At 32.5% G+C, this 18861-nt stretch overlaps 3 protein-coding genes across 5 annotated transcripts; 2 read left to right on the top strand and 1 right to left on the bottom strand.

Moving 5' to 3' along the window:
* The first annotated feature begins 1862 nt into the window (after nt 1-1862).
* On the top strand, nt 1863-5506 carry LOC105965076 (transcription activator GLK2). Of its 2 annotated transcripts, none has more exons than XM_012989588.2 (6): nt 1863-2712; nt 2992-3132; nt 3943-4275; nt 4408-4482; nt 4617-4724; nt 5132-5506. In XM_012989588.2, the coding sequence occupies exons 1-6, from the start codon at nt 2263-2265 to the stop codon at nt 5285-5287; spliced, it is 1263 nt and encodes a 420-aa protein (XP_012845042.2). In that variant the 5' UTR covers nt 1863-2262; the 3' UTR covers nt 5288-5506. The 2 variants fall into 2 exon arrangements, 1 of the variants encoding a protein (XP_012845042.2); XR_016033271.1 differs by having other exon boundaries at nt 1900-2712; nt 4639-4724.
* A 5827-nt stretch (nt 5507-11333) lies between these two features.
* Nucleotides 11334-12408, bottom strand: LOC105965077 (RING-H2 finger protein ATL40). Its single transcript, XM_012989589.2, has one exon. It carries the CDS (start codon nt 12349-12351, stop codon nt 11641-11643), a length of 711 nt encoding a protein of 236 aa, XP_012845043.2. The 5' UTR covers nt 12352-12408; the 3' UTR covers nt 11334-11640.
* Nucleotides 12409-16877: 4469 nt separating this feature from the next.
* On the top strand, nt 16878-18293 carry LBD2 (LOB domain-containing protein 2). Of its 2 annotated transcripts, XR_016032917.1 has the most exons (3): nt 16878-17564; nt 17760-17874; nt 18073-18293. XR_016032917.1 is itself a non-coding variant. In XM_012989590.2 (2 exons), exons 1-2 carry the CDS (start codon nt 17039-17041, stop codon nt 17819-17821), a joined length of 588 nt encoding a protein of 195 aa, XP_012845044.2. In that variant the 5' UTR covers nt 16878-17038; the 3' UTR covers nt 17822-17996. The 2 variants fall into 2 exon arrangements, 1 of the variants encoding a protein (XP_012845044.2); XM_012989590.2 differs by lacking the exon at nt 18073-18293 and having other exon boundaries at nt 17760-17996.
* The last annotated feature ends 568 nt before the right edge of the window (nt 18294-18861 follow it).

Raw genomic sequence — 18861 nt, 5'->3', positions numbered from 1 at the left:
TCCCGCTCCTCCTCCTCCCCCTCCTGCTCCTGCTTCTTCTTCTTTGTTGCCCCTCCTTCTTCTACTCCTCTTCCTCCTCCTCATCCTCCATCTCCTTATGTTGATGTTCCTCCTCTTCCTGATCCACTTGATCCTCCTGCTCCTGCTTCTTCTCCTCCTTCTTCCTCTTCATCTTCCTCATCCTCGTCGTCGTCGTCCTCCTTCTCGTCGTCCTCCTTGTTATCGTCGTCCTCGTCTTCTTCTTATCTTCTTCTTCTTCTTCTTCTTCTTTTTCTTCTTCTTCTTCTTCTTCATCCTCTTTCTACTCCTTCTCCTTCTACTCCTTTTACCTCCTTCTACTCCTTCTCCTTCTCCTCTTTCTCCTTCTCCTTCTCATTCTTCTTCTCCTTATCCTTTTTCTTCTCATTCTTCTCCTTCTCCTTCTCCTTCTCAATCTTCTTCTCATTCTCCTCTTTCTTCTTCTTCTTCTCCTTCTCCTCTTTCTCCTTCTCCTTCTTCTTCTTCTTCTTCTTCTCATTCTTCTCCTTCTCCTTCTCCTTCTCAATCTTCTTCTCATTCTCCTCTTTCTTCTTCTTCTTCTCCTTCTTCTTCTTCTTCTTCTTCTTCTTCTTCTTCTTCTTCTTCTTCTTCTTCTTCTTCTTCTTCTTCTTCTTCTTCTTCTTCTTCTTCTTCTTCTTCTTCTTCTTCTTCTTCTCCTTCTTCTTCTTCTTCTTCTTCTTCTCATTCTTCTCCTTCTTCTCATTCTTCTCCTTCTCCTTCTCCTTCTCAATCTTCTTCTCATTCTCCTCTTTCTTCTTCTTCTTCTCCTTCTCCTTCTCCTTCTCCTTCTCCTTCTCCTTCTCCTTCTTCTTCTTCTTCTTCTTCTTCTTCTTCTTCTTCTTCTTCTTCTTCTTCTTCTTCTTCTTCTTCTTCTTCTTCTTCTTCTTCTTCTTCTTCTTCTTCTTCTTCTTCTTCTTCTTCTTGTTGTATATATCCTAATAACATAACAAAAGTTTAATAATTATAAGATCATAATACATAAATATCCTTATAAAATATAAATAAATAAATATTTTTTTGAATTTACATTTAATCTTGAACATTCCTGGCATACATCATTAGTTCTTTAACAATAACAATTAACATAAACAAAATAAGGCATAAACTCATATTTTCTTTTATTAAAATCTAACTTTTATTTTGAATTATAAAAAGAAAAAAGAAAAAAACTGATTTTTAACCGATTTTGACCGATTTTTGCCACCGAGTTTGACTCGCCTTAAAGGTTTGACCGCCTAAAACCGCCTCACAGGCAAAAAACTGATTTTCAAACTTCTACACTAAAATCGTAAAGGTTTTGAACCGCCTCCGCCTCGGCCGATTTTTAGAACACTGCATGGAACATCAATTTTTGTGAAGTTTCTTATTTCATTCTGTATAATTTACTTAATTTTTTTTTTCTCTTTTTTTTTTTGTTCTAAGAGTTACTTAAATGTTATATGTCCCGAAATTATATTCTATTACCATAATTTAAATGGTAAATAGATATCCGTGGGTATCTGGATATTGGTGGTAACGGTTGTGATATTCTAATAATTTAAATGGTTTTTGTATGATTCTGGTTTGAACTATATTAAATAATAACGGTTCTGGTATTACACTATTTCGAGGGTACCCACTATGATCCACTCTCATCCCTATATATAAATATTATACAAGTGTTTAAAGAGTATATAATTTTTCAATGAAAAACAAAGTCACGGACAAACACTCGGTAGATTTTTGAGAAGTTCAAAGAAAGGACATCCACAAATCCACACACAAATTGTTGAGAATTAGAAATATTATTAATATATATAGAGAAGAAGCCAAAACAAGAAAATAAAAACAAAGCCGTAGACCACGCCCTCTACACAAATTGTGGTGGAGATTCACTTCTACCATTCTCTCACCACAGTAACACACACACACACACACACACACACACACACCGACTGTAGTGTGTGCATACAACAACTGAATAAGACCCAACAGCTAGTACACATGTTCCCACTTATTATTGCCCCTCCTTCCATCATCAAGCTAAGAAGAAAATCTCAATAATATATATTTTCCACATTTATTTCTTCCTCCGAAGCCGAATATACATACAGGAGTCAATATCAGTACTAATTAACCTGCAAATATTCCATTACACTCGTTCTCGATTATTATCGTCCGCCTTAATTATCTATACATCTAGTCACGTGATTGATTGAGTAATTGATACATATAATATAGATAATGGTTGCTGCTGTGTCCAACAACAATGAAAGGGAAATCCAAATTCCATACGATTTCTTAATGGAAGGGATTAATGATGATTATCCTCCTGATGGTTTCAGTAATAACTTTCTTGACAGCATTGATTTTGATGAGCTCTTCATGGGAATAGGAGACGACGACGTTTTACCAGATTTGGAGACGGATCAATCTCATCATCACATTCTTGTTTCTGACTTCTCATCAGTTACTAGCAATGAATGCAGTGATGATTCTGACACAAACAACAACAACAACAACAACAACAACAACAACAACAACGTTGGTGTATCCGTAGCAAGTAGTAGTAGTAATGAAATGTTGGGTGGTGAAGATCACGCGCCAGTTTCCCCGGAAATTGTGAAGAGTAAAAAATCTTCTTCTTCGGCTCATCACAGATCTAAGAATCCCACCGGGAAGAAGAAACCAAAGGTATTTATATATATATATTGATCAAGAATTGCACTATATATCTCTCTTAATTAATTTATTATGGGTTAGTTAGTTAGTTGGGAGCATCGCATTCGCATTCGCATCCGGGCTGCTTTCTAATTAAATGATTCTTCCTATATCCTATGTACGATGAAAGTGAAGTTGAATTGTTTAATGGTTGGCAAATAATTAAATGATGATTTTTTTTTATTATTATAATTAGTGTTTTGAATTAAATAATTGGAATTAGAGATTGAAAGAATTGAATTGTTTGTGCAGGTGGATTGGACGGCAGAACTGCATAAGAGGTTTGTGAAAGTAGTGGAGCAATTAGGGGTGGATAAGGCAGTACCATCCAGGATTCTTGAGCTTATGGGTATCGATTGCCTCACTCGCCATAACATTGCCAGCCATCTTCAAGTATGTTATATATTTTTTATACTTACATTACATTCAACACTTTCCATGGATTTCTATCATTCTCAAAATCTCCTACTCCACCTTTATTTTATTATTATTAATTTCGAATATATTAATCAAAGATCATATTAATTTAATTCGAATAAACAATGTACTTTTATGCAATCAATCAAACCATTTATTCATGTAATTGCAATTATTTCTCCCACTTTCTTCTTGTGGGGTAAAAACTAAAAAGTTTATGGCTGCACATGTGAGAGGAGAACTACTGTACTCGACCAACTAATAATTCACACTCTTTCTCTAAATAATTATTACATCACAGCCACTGAAACGAGCCAGAATAATATATATATATATATATATATATATACTTTCATTTGTCTTCATGTGGAAAAAGCTCTTGGCTGTATCAGAATATATATATATATAAAGATACTTTTTTTCAAAATTATGCTAATAATTTAACAGACAATTGAATAACCCTTTGGGATTGCAAAAGTAGATTTCATGTCAGTTTTGTGCTTTCCATACACTGGAAATTATTGCAGCCCCATAATAATGCAGCCAACCAATGTAAACATTAAATAAAAATACATATTTACTAATACTTTTAAATATTTTACTGACATAAAATCTTCAAATCTCAATTTTTACTACATATTAATTTATTAAACATAAAGTTTGTTTTTTGTTCGACCTCATTTTATTAAACATAAATAAAGTTATTAGAAGGAATTAGAATGTGATTATTATCACGTCATCTCCAAATTAAAATACTCGATCTGATTAATTAATATAAATATGCAGAAATATAGATCACATCGGAAACATTTGCTAGCACGAGAAGCGGAGGCGGCAAGCTGGAGTCAGAGGCGGCAGATGTACGGAACAGAGAAGAGATCGATGGTTAATAATCAATTGCATCCTAATTGGAATAATATTGCACCCTCTTATAACACGGGATTTCCTCCGGCCACACCATTAATGCAGCCTCATTTAGTTAGACCGTTACACGTATGGGGTCATCCATCTATTGACCAATCATTGATGCACATGTGGCACAAACACCCTCCGCCACCACCATGGCAGCTGGCTCCTCATCATCCTCTTCCACCCGACCCTTCTTTTTGGCACCAATATGTAAGTCATCGATCATACGTATGCATAACATAAACATATGTTGTAATAGCGATGCATCACTCTAATTAATATATAGTTAAGCACGTCCGCACTGTTTAATATGTATTGTTATATGTATACCTAAATACATAGGTTCAAAATGCAGCGGGAACACCTTGCAGCTTTCCGATGCATTTGCCACAAACCGTGATAACAAAACCTTCTCTTGTACGTTCATCTCTCAATTATTAATTCCATTCATTTTCTCTTGTTTGTTGTTTGTTTGTTCCGAATTAATATTAATTACTAGATGTGGTTTAATTATTTGAAGAGTCAAATATATGTTATTATCCTAATTACAGAAGTCGCCGTTAATTCCAGCAGCTCCGGGCAAAGTAGTAGAGGCTGACCTTTGTATAGATGGAGCTGGACAAAAACTTACCCAACCACCACTTTCCGATGTTCACCCAGTCAGTTTTCTATTTCCCTCCCTCTTTTTTTCAAATTAAATGTGATTGTTTTCGTTAAAATAGAAAAAAGGGAAATATATCAGCAAATTATATTTTAACCGATACATTGTTTCGTCATTTCATGTAACGACACCAATGTCCGTATACGGTGTAGTAAAAACGTATATGTAAGTGATTGTCACATACATGTACAGTGTATGCTATGTTACATGAATAAACAAGTACATTAATCATTAGATAGATGTTTATCTAGGATTCGTATAAATAGGTGTAGATATTTGTGATTCGACATGTATTAACAAGAGTAAAATATGAATTAGGAGATACTTACTCCTCGATTATTTCCTTATTAATCTTGTTCACATATTTCCGCAATACTTACTCTGTGTGTGAAATGTACAATACAGTCAAAGGAAAGGATAGATGCAGCTATTGGGGACGTTATAGCAAAGCCATGGCTGCCACTGCCACTTGGACTGAAGCCCCCATCCATGGATAGTGTTATCGTTGAATTAAGGCGTCAAGGTATCCCAAAAATACCTCCATCGTCTACTTCTCCTTAATCAACAGCACCCCTGCTGCTTCTTTCCGACTAGAAATCACCAAATTTGACGACATTTCCAGGCAACCAGCGAAAACGCATGTGCCTATTTTTTTCTTAAATTGTTGCCCCTTGTTCTTATTTCCTTGTGTACAAGAACAATGTATATTAATTATCATGAACATTGGACATTATTTTTTTTTAATGTGATGATTCATAAATATAGAGTGCTTCAACAGCAGAATTGTTTTGCATGCCTATTCAGTGGGGAAGCCAGTGTAGGGCCAGGGGGCGCCATGGCCCCTCCTCAAAGTTTAATTCTTTTTACTACTATATATGTATATGTAATTTATAGCCTTTATATTGTGCTCTTGTAATTTTTAATAATTAAGTTTTATATAAAAAATAATAATAAATATTTTTAATTGAAGAAAACAAAGAAAAATGATAAATAATTCGAACAAGTGGGATGAGGAAATTACGTGACATGGAACCAGAGGCGAGTCCACTATCGAGCAAGGGCGGACTCAAGTCCACCAAATTTTTATTGTTTAGTCTATCCAAATTCAGATTAATACAAAAAATATCAGTTTGTCCTTTTCTATTCTTCTAAAAATAACAAAAATCCTAATTTTTTTCAGGGACGCTGCCCACGAACCCCCGAAAATTTAATCCCACCATGTAACAATATCTTAAACGCGTCACTCTTGGAACAATCATTGTTGTTATTAATTTTTTAATGCAATTTTTTTGTATATTCGGTCCCACAAGTGATGAAATTCTGGCTTCGCCAATGCGCCTATTCATTATTAGAATTTAATGGTTTCTCTTCTTTTCCGGCTTCTATGTCTTCATGAGTTAACCCCATTCATTACTTGTGTTTATATCGAACTAAAAAAGATATTAAACTTTTATTAGGAGATATTCCCATTTGATCTAAAGTCAAACAAAAAAATCAAACTCTTCGGAGCACATAGGTCAAACTTACACGCATATTATGGGAATATTTGGTCTATGAGATGCTTCATCCGATAAATACATTGGGTCATTTTAAACTGTAGGTCTATACAAATAACAAGTCACTAAGCACACATACACAGGGGTACATGTGCTATCATGTGTAGATCTATGGTTTAAAATCACCCGATGTATTTCGCCGTATGTAGCATCTACAAAACCGGAATATTTCTACAATTTTCGGGATAAAATGAAACAATGGAAAATTGGCTATAACCCTAACCCCATTCTTTTAATTCTTGGTTTAATATGCTAGAGGTCCGTTAAACGAAACATAATAAGATGTGAGATACAAGCCTAATATTATTTTTCCGAACTAGATCTCTCATTACATACGTTACATATTTGAAAGACATGCTTTTTTCGTGTGTGTAATCAACAACGTTATCATATACAGTCATATTCTGACGAAATTCTAGATCTAAGAATTTTTCTTGTTAAGAAGAATCTTATTAGCGAAGCAGTAAGAAGGGTTGGCTCTTTTTTCTTTCGTCAAATTGCAATGGATTATATTTTGTTTGCTGCAATTTTTTATATGGGATTTTGATTGTTTTTACACATAGCAAAAGATTAATATATTCACACGATTCCAAGTTTATTCTTCAGCTGTTATATAGTTTTCTGTATATATTTCTTTCAGTAATCGTCGGTAACAAGGGTGTGGAATTTTTTATGTGGGTTTTTTTGTGGTATGTGATGTGGATAGGGGTGGAAATCGGAACGAAATTTCCGATTTCCGCCGATTCCGATCCGAATATTTTCGATTATGGAACTATTTTTTGTAATCTGATTTCCGAAATTCCGATTTCCGAATTTTCCGAAAAAAAATCGGATCGGAATCGGAATTTGATATTAAATTTTCGGAATTTCGGAATTCCGATCCAAAAATAATTCCGAATAATTCCGAAAATTTCCGAATAATTCCGATTTTTTCCGAATTTTTAATATATTTAAAAATTATTATACATTTATACATATATTCAATATTTTTATTCTAACTAGGGCATGACTTTTCAATTTGGACTGGGCTGCAAATTTTTTATTTAAAAATTAATGACCCATTTGAATTGGCCCAACATACAAAGTTACAAACTACAACTTGCCTATATCAAACCTAATCACCTAATTTACCTTCTCTTCTTCATTCCTAGCAGTTAGACATGGCCACGGGTCGGGTCTGACCCGGACCTGCCCCGGACCCGACCCGGCGACTGCCCCGCCCCGCCCCGGCCCTGCCCCGTTGACCATGGACCCGGACCCGGACCCGGAAATGTATGGGTCGGTTTCGGGTCCCGATATTTTGGACCCGAGACCCGACGGGTCCACCCGGCGGGTGGGCCCGAGGACCCGACCCGAGGACCCGTCGGGTCCACCCGAATAATTTTTTATTTTTTTTTTCAAAATTCGAAAATGAATGGCTAGAAACCGGACCCGAACCGGACCCGACCCGGACCCGGCCCGGACCCGGTCCGAGCATTCAAAAAATGTTTTTTTTTTTAAATTATAATGGCTAGAAACTCGGGTCCACCCGGAACCGACCCGGACCTGACCCGAAATTCAAAATTTTTTTTTTTTTAATTTCAACGGCTAGAAACTCGGGTCCACCCGGACCCGAACCGGACCCGACCCGAAAATAATAAAATTAAATTAAAAAAAAAAATATTCTAGAACCGATGTTGGACCCGGACCCGACCCGGACCCGGCCCGGACCCGGAGGACCCGAGTGAACCCGACCCGGACCCGGACCCGCCTCCACGCGGGTCGGTTTCGGGTCCCAAAAAAGTAGGACCCGGACCCGGCAGGTCCGACCCGGACCCGACCCGGCCCGTGGCCATGTCTACTAGCTGTGGTGCGCCGCTTCTTCTTCCAAAAAGAGAGAAAAAAAAAAGCGTAATCCAGTTTTTACTTCTTCGTTCTTCTCAGTCCGACCTTTACTCACTGGGTTTTTATTACTCGGAGGTTTTAACGAGGCAACATGAAAAGCACAGTAGTGTTTTGATAGGAATCCCCAAGGGGGAGTGTTGTAAATAATATGAAAATATGGGTCTTCCTATCCTAACACGTGAGAGGTTGTAACCTCCATTCCACTATAGATTCTCAACTTCCCACTACCTCATTATCCCCACATATTGTAGTGGTTGTAACTCCTATGTAACTCATTTGTAACTTCCGGTGGATTACACCTATATAAATAAGAATTTCCCCTCCCCTAAACATCCCACATTTTTCTCTCTACGGATTGTTGTTCTTTACATTTTTTCTTTCTCTTTTTTTCTTGTTATTTACATTCTTATGTATTTCCGCAAACACAAACCAAAGAGCTAGATAAATAGACGAATTTACAACAGTATTAGTATTAAATAATGTTAGAGTAAAAATTGGGGTCATCATGTAATATTAGAATAAATAGGATTTGAAGGATGAAATTAAATTAAATTATATTTTGAGGGGTAGTTTCGACAAAAGATAAGTGGATGAGTTTTTTTGTTAAACTTATTATTGTGAATAAGGAGGTCGATGTGGGGTTATGGTGGTGTTTGCAAAATCTTATTTAAAATCAGAAGATAGTGATTACGAGTTAAGTTAGAAATAAGTGTTTATTTCTAAAAGTTAGGGGTGTTAGCAAATTAGCTGGAAAGTAAATTAAATTAGAAAAAACAGGTATGTGAGTGCTTTTAAAATTATAGCTAAAAAAGCTTATTTTAAGATAAGTAAAAGCAAAAACTTGTTTTGCAAACACCTAAAAACTGATTATGTACAAAAAATAACTCATCGTCTATTTCTAAAAGCATTTGGAAACACTAAGGGGGTGTTTGTTTTTATTTCCAAAACTCATTTCCAGTTTTATACTATTCATAAAACCGATATCATGTTTGTTTGACAATTTTATCCAGAAATTCTCATTTTCTCTTATCAAATTTCTATTGAAAATACACTATTCAGTATTCATATTTTTTTCAATTTTCAAACCTACCAAAACCTACTAACTAACCTATATATTTTATTCAACCAACTCATTTCTCTCTCCTTCTATACATCACTCCTCATTAATATTTACATTCTCTCTCCTATCATTTCTCTCTCCTCATTAATATCTACACTCTCTCTCCTCTCATTTCTCTCTCCTCATTAATATCTATACTATCTCTCCTCCAAATTTCTCTTTCTTCTAATAATAATAATAATAATAATAATAATAATAATAATAATAATAACAACAACAACAATAATAATAATGTTAATAATAATAATAATACCAATAAATAATAAAATAATAATAATTATAATAATTATAATAATAAAAGAATATAAACAATAATAATAATAATAACAAAAATAATAATACTGAAATTAATATATGATGATGATGATAATAATAATAATAATAATAATAATAATAATATTATTATTATTATTATTATTATTAAAAATAATATTCATTGTAGAAGTAGTTATAAGAATAATAATAATAATAGTAATAATAATACTAATAAATAATAAAATAATAATAACTATAATAATATAAGAATATAAAAACTAAAATAAAATAAAATAATAGTAATAATAATAATAATAATAATAATAATAATAATAATAATAATAATAATAATAATAATAATAATAATAATAATAATAATAATAATAATAATAATAATAATAATAATAATAATAATAATAATAATAATAATAATAATAATAATAATAATAATAATAATAATAATAATAATAATAATAATAATAATAATAATAATAATAATAATAATAATAATAATAATAATAATAATAATAATAATAATAATAATAATAATAATAATAATAATAATAATAATAATAATAATAATAATAATAATAATAATAATAATAATAATAATAATAATAATAATAATAATAATAATAATAATAATAATAATAATAATAATAATAATAATAATAATAATAATAATAATAATAATAATAATAATAATAATAATAATAATAATAATAATAATAATAATCACTATCACTATCATCATCCTCAATCATTATATTCTACTTTTGCACGTACTTTCGTAGAGAAAATTCACCACAACCAAACATATTCTCATTTCTACACCTACATAAAACTAAAAATACATCTTCATCCAAACATATTCCCATTTTCTACACAAAAACCAATAATCTTCTTTTTCCATCAGAAATTTTGAAAACTAGAAATTCATTTTGGAAACATAACCAAACATCCCCTAATAATCCCCCAACTTATGAAATTTTAAAAATAGCTTATAAAATATTTAAGAGTGCAAAGTCAAATGACCCAACTTCAAATCTAATTACAGATGATTTCTAGATGTTAACTTGTTTTACATGATTTATTCCTAATATCTCTAGTGTGTTCAAATATTGGTGCTCATGGTCCTGGGGCGAGAGATTTCGCATGTTAATACAAATATTGGTGCCAATGGTTTTCTTTTTTATGTAATTTGTTAGTTGAAAAATATATAGTATAACTATTATAAATAATAAAAATTCTTATCTCATCAAATATATGTTGGTGTAACTTTGAAGATAATTTATGGTTTAATGATCAAATTTTGTATCTCGAATATGTTTGCTATGTAGTCCGCATAGATAAATCGGTTGAGTTAACAAGCACACGAAAATTGGATTCACCAAATGTACTTATATCGTTGGCTACGGACTCTTTTGTTAAAAAAAAAAAAATTATTTCATTCTCATTTGTAAGATCATCTATACTGCAAGAGTGGATAATCAACTTAATCACTTTTTTAATAAAAAAAATAATAATGTGTTAAATAACTCCAATTACAGTGGTGTATTTAATACATTTGCATCTCTAGGAGTTGCAAGAAAAAATTGTTACAAGTACAATTTCACTGTGTATCATATATTATTAGAAGCAATAAATTCAAGAAAAAAGATCCTAATTTGTAGAGTGGCTTCAAATCACAAAATAGATAGAGATTGAAGGTAGTTTCTACTCAATTTTAACTAATTTGTAACAGAATTTTGAATTTCTCAACAACAAAAAAAATCTTGAAATGCAGAAAACATACGGAAATAAATTTATTGTGTTTTAATATTATTTATACACACAAGCAAGCCACTTATAAATTTAAAAAATAGATAAATTTATAGAGAGAAAGTAATTGACACAAACAAACAGCAGGAGAAAAAGAAAAAGAAAACGAAAAATTGAAAACATAACAAGTATCAATCTTCATTTCCAATTGGCAGAAAATTCAATTCTTGTATGTCTAGTATCTTGAATGTGTCGTATAAAATATAACTAACTAATTAATATAAAATCTCCCATTGGTGCGCAAAGAAAGGCAAAGTAATTACCAATTTACCATAGAGTCACTGCCTCTCAAGATCTGGTACACTACTAGTTTGCATCCTCCTAGATGATGATGACCTTTCTCTACTCAGAATCCTTCTGAATGAACTTAACCTCGACCCACTACTATTTTTATCTGATGTACCTTCCAGCGGCGGAGCAGACGGCGGCGCTCCACCACCAGCCGCCACCACCACCACAACAACTCCCTCTCGGGGCTCCGCCACAAGCCTGGGCTCAGCGTCCATACGACAAATAGGACATGTTGAGTTTGTGTCAAACCATTTATCAATACATTCTGCGTGGAAAGTGTGCTTGCAATTAGGCAAAGTTCGAGCAATTTCACCGTCCTCCAATATGCTTAAACAAACCGAACATTCCGTCAAGCTAGTCTCGTCATCGTCATCGTCATCGTCATCGTCATTGCTACTACTTGTTTTTCTGTAAATAAAATGGGGCAAGGCGGCCATCACGGCTGGGTCCAAGCCAGTTTTTGGTGGCTCGGACGCCGATTGGATGTTGGCCGAGGCTGTGATGAAACCGAGGCGGCGGAGTTCAGCCTGCCGGCGGGATTGACGGCGGAGCAGGAACCTTGCGTAGATGTGGAGAATTGTGACCAGAATCACAACGAACGATAACGAAATAATTGCTGTCAACATGATCTTACTGTTCATATCGTAATTGCTTTTCCGATTGAAAAATGAGGTTTCATCGTTGTCGTCGATTCCCATCCTGGATTTAGGGCTATGGATTTATGAATTCACAGATCTATTATACATAAGTATATATATATATATGTTTCTTATGGTGATGGTTTTATTTTACGCATCCGGATTTGTGTGAATGAATTGCGTTTTGTTGGACTAAATGGGTTTAATCAAACGACATATTTCAAGGTGTTGACTGCAGATTTGACTTTTTGGTACTACATGATTTCATTTCACTCACTTTCCTTTTCGCTTAGTTGGACTTGTTCCAAGTACATATATTTTTTTTCTTGGCGTAATTTCTTAGGAATTGAACTAGGTGCAAAAAATTCTGGTCTGTATTCAATAAGTCGTTCGTATAATGTAGTCAATTGTTACGCTAATTTCGTAACAAGTTGGTAACTGATTTCTCATTAAAATTCAGTCCACATTATCGGAAGCTTCTCACGAGTACTTGCTACGTCATCCCATCAGGAAAAAGAAAAAGGTAAATAGAAAAATAAACAATCACGCGGATTTAGGAACCGTCACAGACGTAAACAATTGCTTCTCTTTTTTTAATTTTGTTGTTTTTAAAAAAAACAAAGTTTTCAATTGTGGTCATTACAAATAAGCCCATCAATAGGTATTTATTCAAAAAGAGATCCAGATAAAAAATTCATTTACCAATAAGTCCACGCATGGTCCAGATTTTTATAAAGGTCTAAAATAACCCCTCATACTTTAATATTCTCCAATTTCATCATTAACTTTATTTAACCTCAATTTGACCCTAAATTTCGCAAATTATTCAATTTTGACCCAAATTTTTTTTTGTTCAAAAACCTTTTTTTTCCCGCCGGATTCCGGCGGTCAACGCCGGTCTCCGGCATTGACTTTTCATTTTTTTTTTCATCTTCTTCTTTTCTTTCTTTCTTTCAGTAACTTTTTTTTTCGTTTAAACACCAATTTTGCTGTGATTGACAGTTAAATTTAACTATATTACTGTTAAACACAGTAAAATTAACTAAACTACAGTTTAACACATTAATATTGCTATGTTAATCTCTAGCACAGTAATATTAACACAACAAAACTCATTATTATTGTGTAATAAAGTAATATTACTATGTAGACCGTTCAACAAATGTAAACATAATAAAAAACCAAAAGAATTAATATTACTGTGACTGACAGTAATATTACTATAACAACAGTAATATTACCGTCAACCAAAGTAATATTACAAATATAGACAATAATATTATTACGTTACTCCATGAATAACTCAAACAAACAAAAAATCCAAACAAAATAATAATATTGATGTGGTTGACAGCAATATTACTATAACAACAGTAATATTACCGTCAACCACAGTAATATTATTGTATTTACAATAATATTACAATAATAGACAGTAATATTATTACGTTACTCCATTATTACTCAAATAAAACAAAAAACCCAAAAAAATAATAATATTGATGTTGTTGACGGTAATATTATTGTGTTTACAGTTATTTTACCGTCAACAACAGTAATATAATTACGTTGACTTGTCAACAAATCAAACAAAATAAAATAAAAAAAACAACAAAAAATAAAAAATAATAATATTACATTAATTTACTGTCAACGGCAGCACAATTACATAAATGTATTGTCAACAGCAGTAGAATTACGTTAATTAACTGTCATTACAGTATAATTACGTTAATTTACTGTCAGTGACAACACAATTACGGTCAACGTTTAGCGGCGGACGTAAAAAAAAAAAAAAACAAACCAAACAAAAAAAAAACTCCAAAAAAACACTAAAAAAAAGTCAACGCTGGAAACCGGCGAAAAATTCTGGAAGAAGAGGGGAAAAAAAAAAAGTCAACGCCGGAACCCGGTGAAAAAATCCATAAGAAAGAAGAAAAAATCGAAAAGTCAAAGCCGGAATCTGGCGATAAAAAAAATTGAAAAAAAAAGTTTTTGAAAAAAAAGAGTTAAAATTGAATTTTTGTGGTCAAAATTGGATTTTTTTGGGCAAAATTAATTAAATTGTGGTTATAATTAAGAATTGAGAATAAATGGTTGGGGGTAATATTGGGATTTACATGAATGTTTCCTTTATTTATAATAAATATAAAAGGAATGAGTTTATTGGTGAAAGAGATATAGCCCCTAAATCTAGAATAATAAAGAGGCTTGATTGGAGGCTTATGCACAAAAACCCCTTTTCAGGATATTTGTTTTCTGGACACTCCTCAGTATTCAATTTATGGATATTCTATCAATTTTATTTGAACTAGTTTAGAATCGCATTTTCATCTAAGTATCTGGAATAATTCATTGTCCTCGACTCTTAAATTTGAGCTGCTTTTATGAATTATTTCTAGAATTCCAATAGACAGTCACAAAAATATATCGTTGAGGTATTTTGATGAACTTATGTATATCTATAAAAGATTTATAAGATTTTAGGAAAATTAACCAAAAGTACCTATACTTTGATAATAATTAGCAATGAAAGTCTTTTAGTTCAATATTTTTATTCTTAACTAACTAGTCTATTGAAAATGTTGTAATTACCTTTCCATTAACTTCTTCCTTCCTTATGACTAATTATATACATAATTGTCTGTTAGTAATATTTATCAATAAAATACACACACTTGTCAAAAGAAAAAACATAGAAGCACTCACACGCTTATGCTTATTTGATGCTACACCGAATAAAATTATAGGATAATTTTTAATTGTTGATCTGTACATAATCACAGATACCCATGTATGTATACGTAGTAGGTGATTATTTAACTCTGTCAATGGTAGAAATTACCCAGTGCACATAACCCCGTGTAGCATCTAATGTACTCTCCCGCGCATACACAATACATACACGGACACAAACATTTCAAACGCCTAAAATCAAATCTCCTAAATTTCTCTCTTAAATCAAATTATCCCGAACATCTCTCCTCGCAATTTTAACATAAGAAAAATCAATTCTTAGAAAAATCACCTATTGCAAAAACTCAAAATCTCAAAAAATTACCACACTTGAAGTTGTGGCCGTCGCGCCGTCTCTGCATATGACTGTTATGCAAACAACAAACTGACAATAAAATATGCATCACCTAACTGCAAATAACAAACTAAAAATATGACATACATCGTTTAATTGCAAACAACAAACTTAAAATAGAATATGCATCATCTATTTACAAACAACAAACTGAAAATAACATATGCATCATCTAATTGCAAACAACAAACTAAAAAAATAATTTGCATCGTCTAAATGCAAACAATAACAGCAAAAAAAAAAAACACAAAAGGAACACACATCACGCAAATACAAAAGACGACAACACAATGGAAAAAATATCTACTCTTCCAATGCAAAACGAAGTACGAAAAAGAATAGAATATGCAAGAACGGCTGCTACATGAACGACGACTCCTGATGAACCCCGCCGAAAAACGATGATAAGGCTACAAATGTGGTGGTTTTTCACTAACGAGGAAATTGGGAAAAAAAAAAAGATTTGTCCTCTACGATTATCGCTGGAAGTGAGAGATTTATTCTCTCATTTTCCTACAACCACATTATTGTTTGAGATGTTTATGTCTACATACTTGTAAATTTTTATAATTTATATTAATTTTTCTTGGTCAAGAAGCTAGAGCTATATTCATCTATCAATTTGGACTTCATCCCATATAAATTTCAAAATAGGGACCTAACCAATTATCAGAAGAAAAAAATTATTTATACCTGATTACTGTGCACTTTCAAAAAATTATAACCGATTTTCGCATATAAGATTTAAAAATTCGAGTGAAACCAAATCAACGTCTTCCTACACCTCTCTTGGAACTTACAAGCAATTTTACAAAATATTTATTTTGCAGTTGAAAAAGGAAGAGAAAAGAAAAGAAAAAGGAAAACGGAAAAAAAAAAAAAAACACATCCTTAAACCATGAACTGCATACTAATTGAATCAGAGGAGGAGGAAAAGAGAAGATGAGATCAAGTGGCATTTCTGAGCTTTAATTATAAATATTTTTTCGAGTAATCTTGTGTGTTAAATATAAATTTTTTTTTGGAATAATATTATATCAGCTTTATAGAAATGAAGGTTTGAATTTCTCCTTGGTGAGTGCTTATCATTGTATAGCAAAATTAAATAATCATATTCAAACTATTATCGTAGCAGATTGAATTGTTATTTATTGTTTTCAATAATTTATCATATTCAATATAATTTCAAAGAGTAAATTATTATATCATTTAAATGTATATATATATAATGATTCATAAATATCTCAGTAGAGTAAAAAAAGTGCTTGTTAATGGCAAATGCTTGTCAGATTATATGTATCATAAAGAATAGAATACAAACATACTCATCATGTGAGCTACCTACAAATGAGTTAATAGTATTTATCAAAAAGAAGTTTAGCTTTAGTGACCATCTTTTCGTGCTCTATATTAAACAATTTCATCATAATTAGTATTTTACCTTTTGTGCTAAGGTATCATCTATGTATGTAGCTAGGCAATCTTTTCATTCCTTTCAAACAATAAAGCCTATAAAACTAGTTATAACTTAGTTTTTCTTTTTGACCTTTTCTATTCCCTTTTTAAACCATTAGTTGTTTTGCATGATCAATTCCCACTAATAAAAAAAAAATTATCCCTCTCATTGATTTAAATTGGATAAAGAGAGAGAGAGAGATGCAACGAAATGGGAATAGCACCTCCGCATGCGCATCATGCAAGCACCAACGGAAGAAGTGCACCGACAAGTGTACGTTGGCGCCCTTCTTTCCGGTGGAAAAGAGTCGCGAATTCCAAGCGGTGCACAAGGTGTTTGGAGTGAGCAATATCACCAAAATTATTACAAATCTAAAAGAAGAAGATCGGAAAATAGCGGTGGATTCGCTAGTGTGGGAAGCCCTATGCCGGTACAAGGATCCGGTGCTCGGCCCATACGGAGACTATAGAAGAGTTTGTGAGGAGCTGAGGTTATTCAAAGCCCAATATCAACAATTTCAACAACTACCACCTCAAGAATTGATGGGTAATTGGACCAATACCAAAGTTATCAACAATATTAATACCAATAACTTTCAGAGCAATGGGAGTTTTTGCCCTTATGGATATACTGAAAAACTATGTGCTGAAAGTGGAAGTGCCTCTGCTCTAATTATACCGCACAACCGTTTACCTAATCCTTTCAATCAACAATTCTTCCTTGCAGGTATATATATATATATATATATATACAAAATTATATGCCCCAAACGGTTTGCTTTTTCTTCGCATCGAGCTTCAATTTTGGGAAACTAAATTGAATGCGCGCGGCTACAAATTTATTTATCCTTTATTTGGTTTAATTAATGTGTTCATGATGATTACTAATCTTTTATTTTTCCTTTTGTTTGTCAAACTAAAGGCCAATACAACCCTATGGATTCCAAGTCCATGGAAAGCACACTCTGGGAAGCCAGCTCATAAATTATTGATTCTGATATGCCCTCTAATTATAATATCATATATATATTTTTCATGTATGTATGTTTTCCTTTTTTTTTTTTTTTTTTAATTATTGTCACATAAATTTTCTGGTTGTCGATTGATACAATTATATATGTTACTATTCAATTCATTTTTTTCCCTACCTACAACATACGTATATCGACATATGTTTAAATGATACTTGTAGTATTTCTGGTTGTAATTAATTAGATTGTACTACACTTGTTCAGAGTGCGGATCTGTGGCCGAAATGGAAATTCAAATATTGCCCCCGGAGCGCAAATTTTGCTGCTCACAATTTAGCTTCATGGTCTCTCTCGTCCAAATGGAGTGGTTTTATTCATAGTAATTGTATTCATATTTCTTGCTTCTGTGACATTGGTTTTCCTCCTGTAGACTCTTCATTTCCTTCTTAGTTATATATTAATTTTCTCATAAAAAAAAAAAAAAAAAAAAAAGAGTGCGGATCCCATTGCACATTTACCCAAGTCCAAATGGGACATTCAGTTCTATTGTTTTGCATATAAACCCACCACTTACACATTTATTGTTAATAAAGACAACTTTATATTTTATGATAAAATTACCCCCCATCATTAGTTTTTAACTTAACCCCAATGTCACCAATTCACAAATTTCGACCGACCGTTGCTCGAGGACTTTGATTTGATTTTATTTTTGCTATATTGATCGGTCAACTCTTTAACATTAAAAAAATCTTAATTTTTTGAGTTAATGTTTGCCGACTTGACGGATTAACACGCAATGTTGTTGTATTGACCGTAATATTACTGTGTTAACCGATAAAAACAAAAAGTAAAAAGGATTTTTTAATGAGAAAGTCCGTGACCACGTATCTTTATTATTTAATCTAGGTTCAAGTATTTTTTTTTTCCTCTTTTACAAATAGGCTCACCCCCTCAACATGTATTGCAAACAAAGACAACCCTAGTATTTAGACCTGACCACCGGTTCGGTTAGAACCGGAACCGGAACCGGAACCGAACCGGGGTCAACGG

This window comes from Erythranthe guttata, chromosome 8 (genome assembly GCF_056151865.1).
Source record: "Erythranthe guttata isolate IM_541 chromosome 8, IM_541, whole genome shotgun sequence".
Lineage (NCBI taxonomy): Eukaryota > Viridiplantae > Streptophyta > Magnoliopsida > Lamiales > Phrymaceae > Erythranthe > Erythranthe guttata.
Note: the sequence above shows the minus strand (reverse complement) of the source record. Positions and strands in the feature narration are given on the sequence as shown.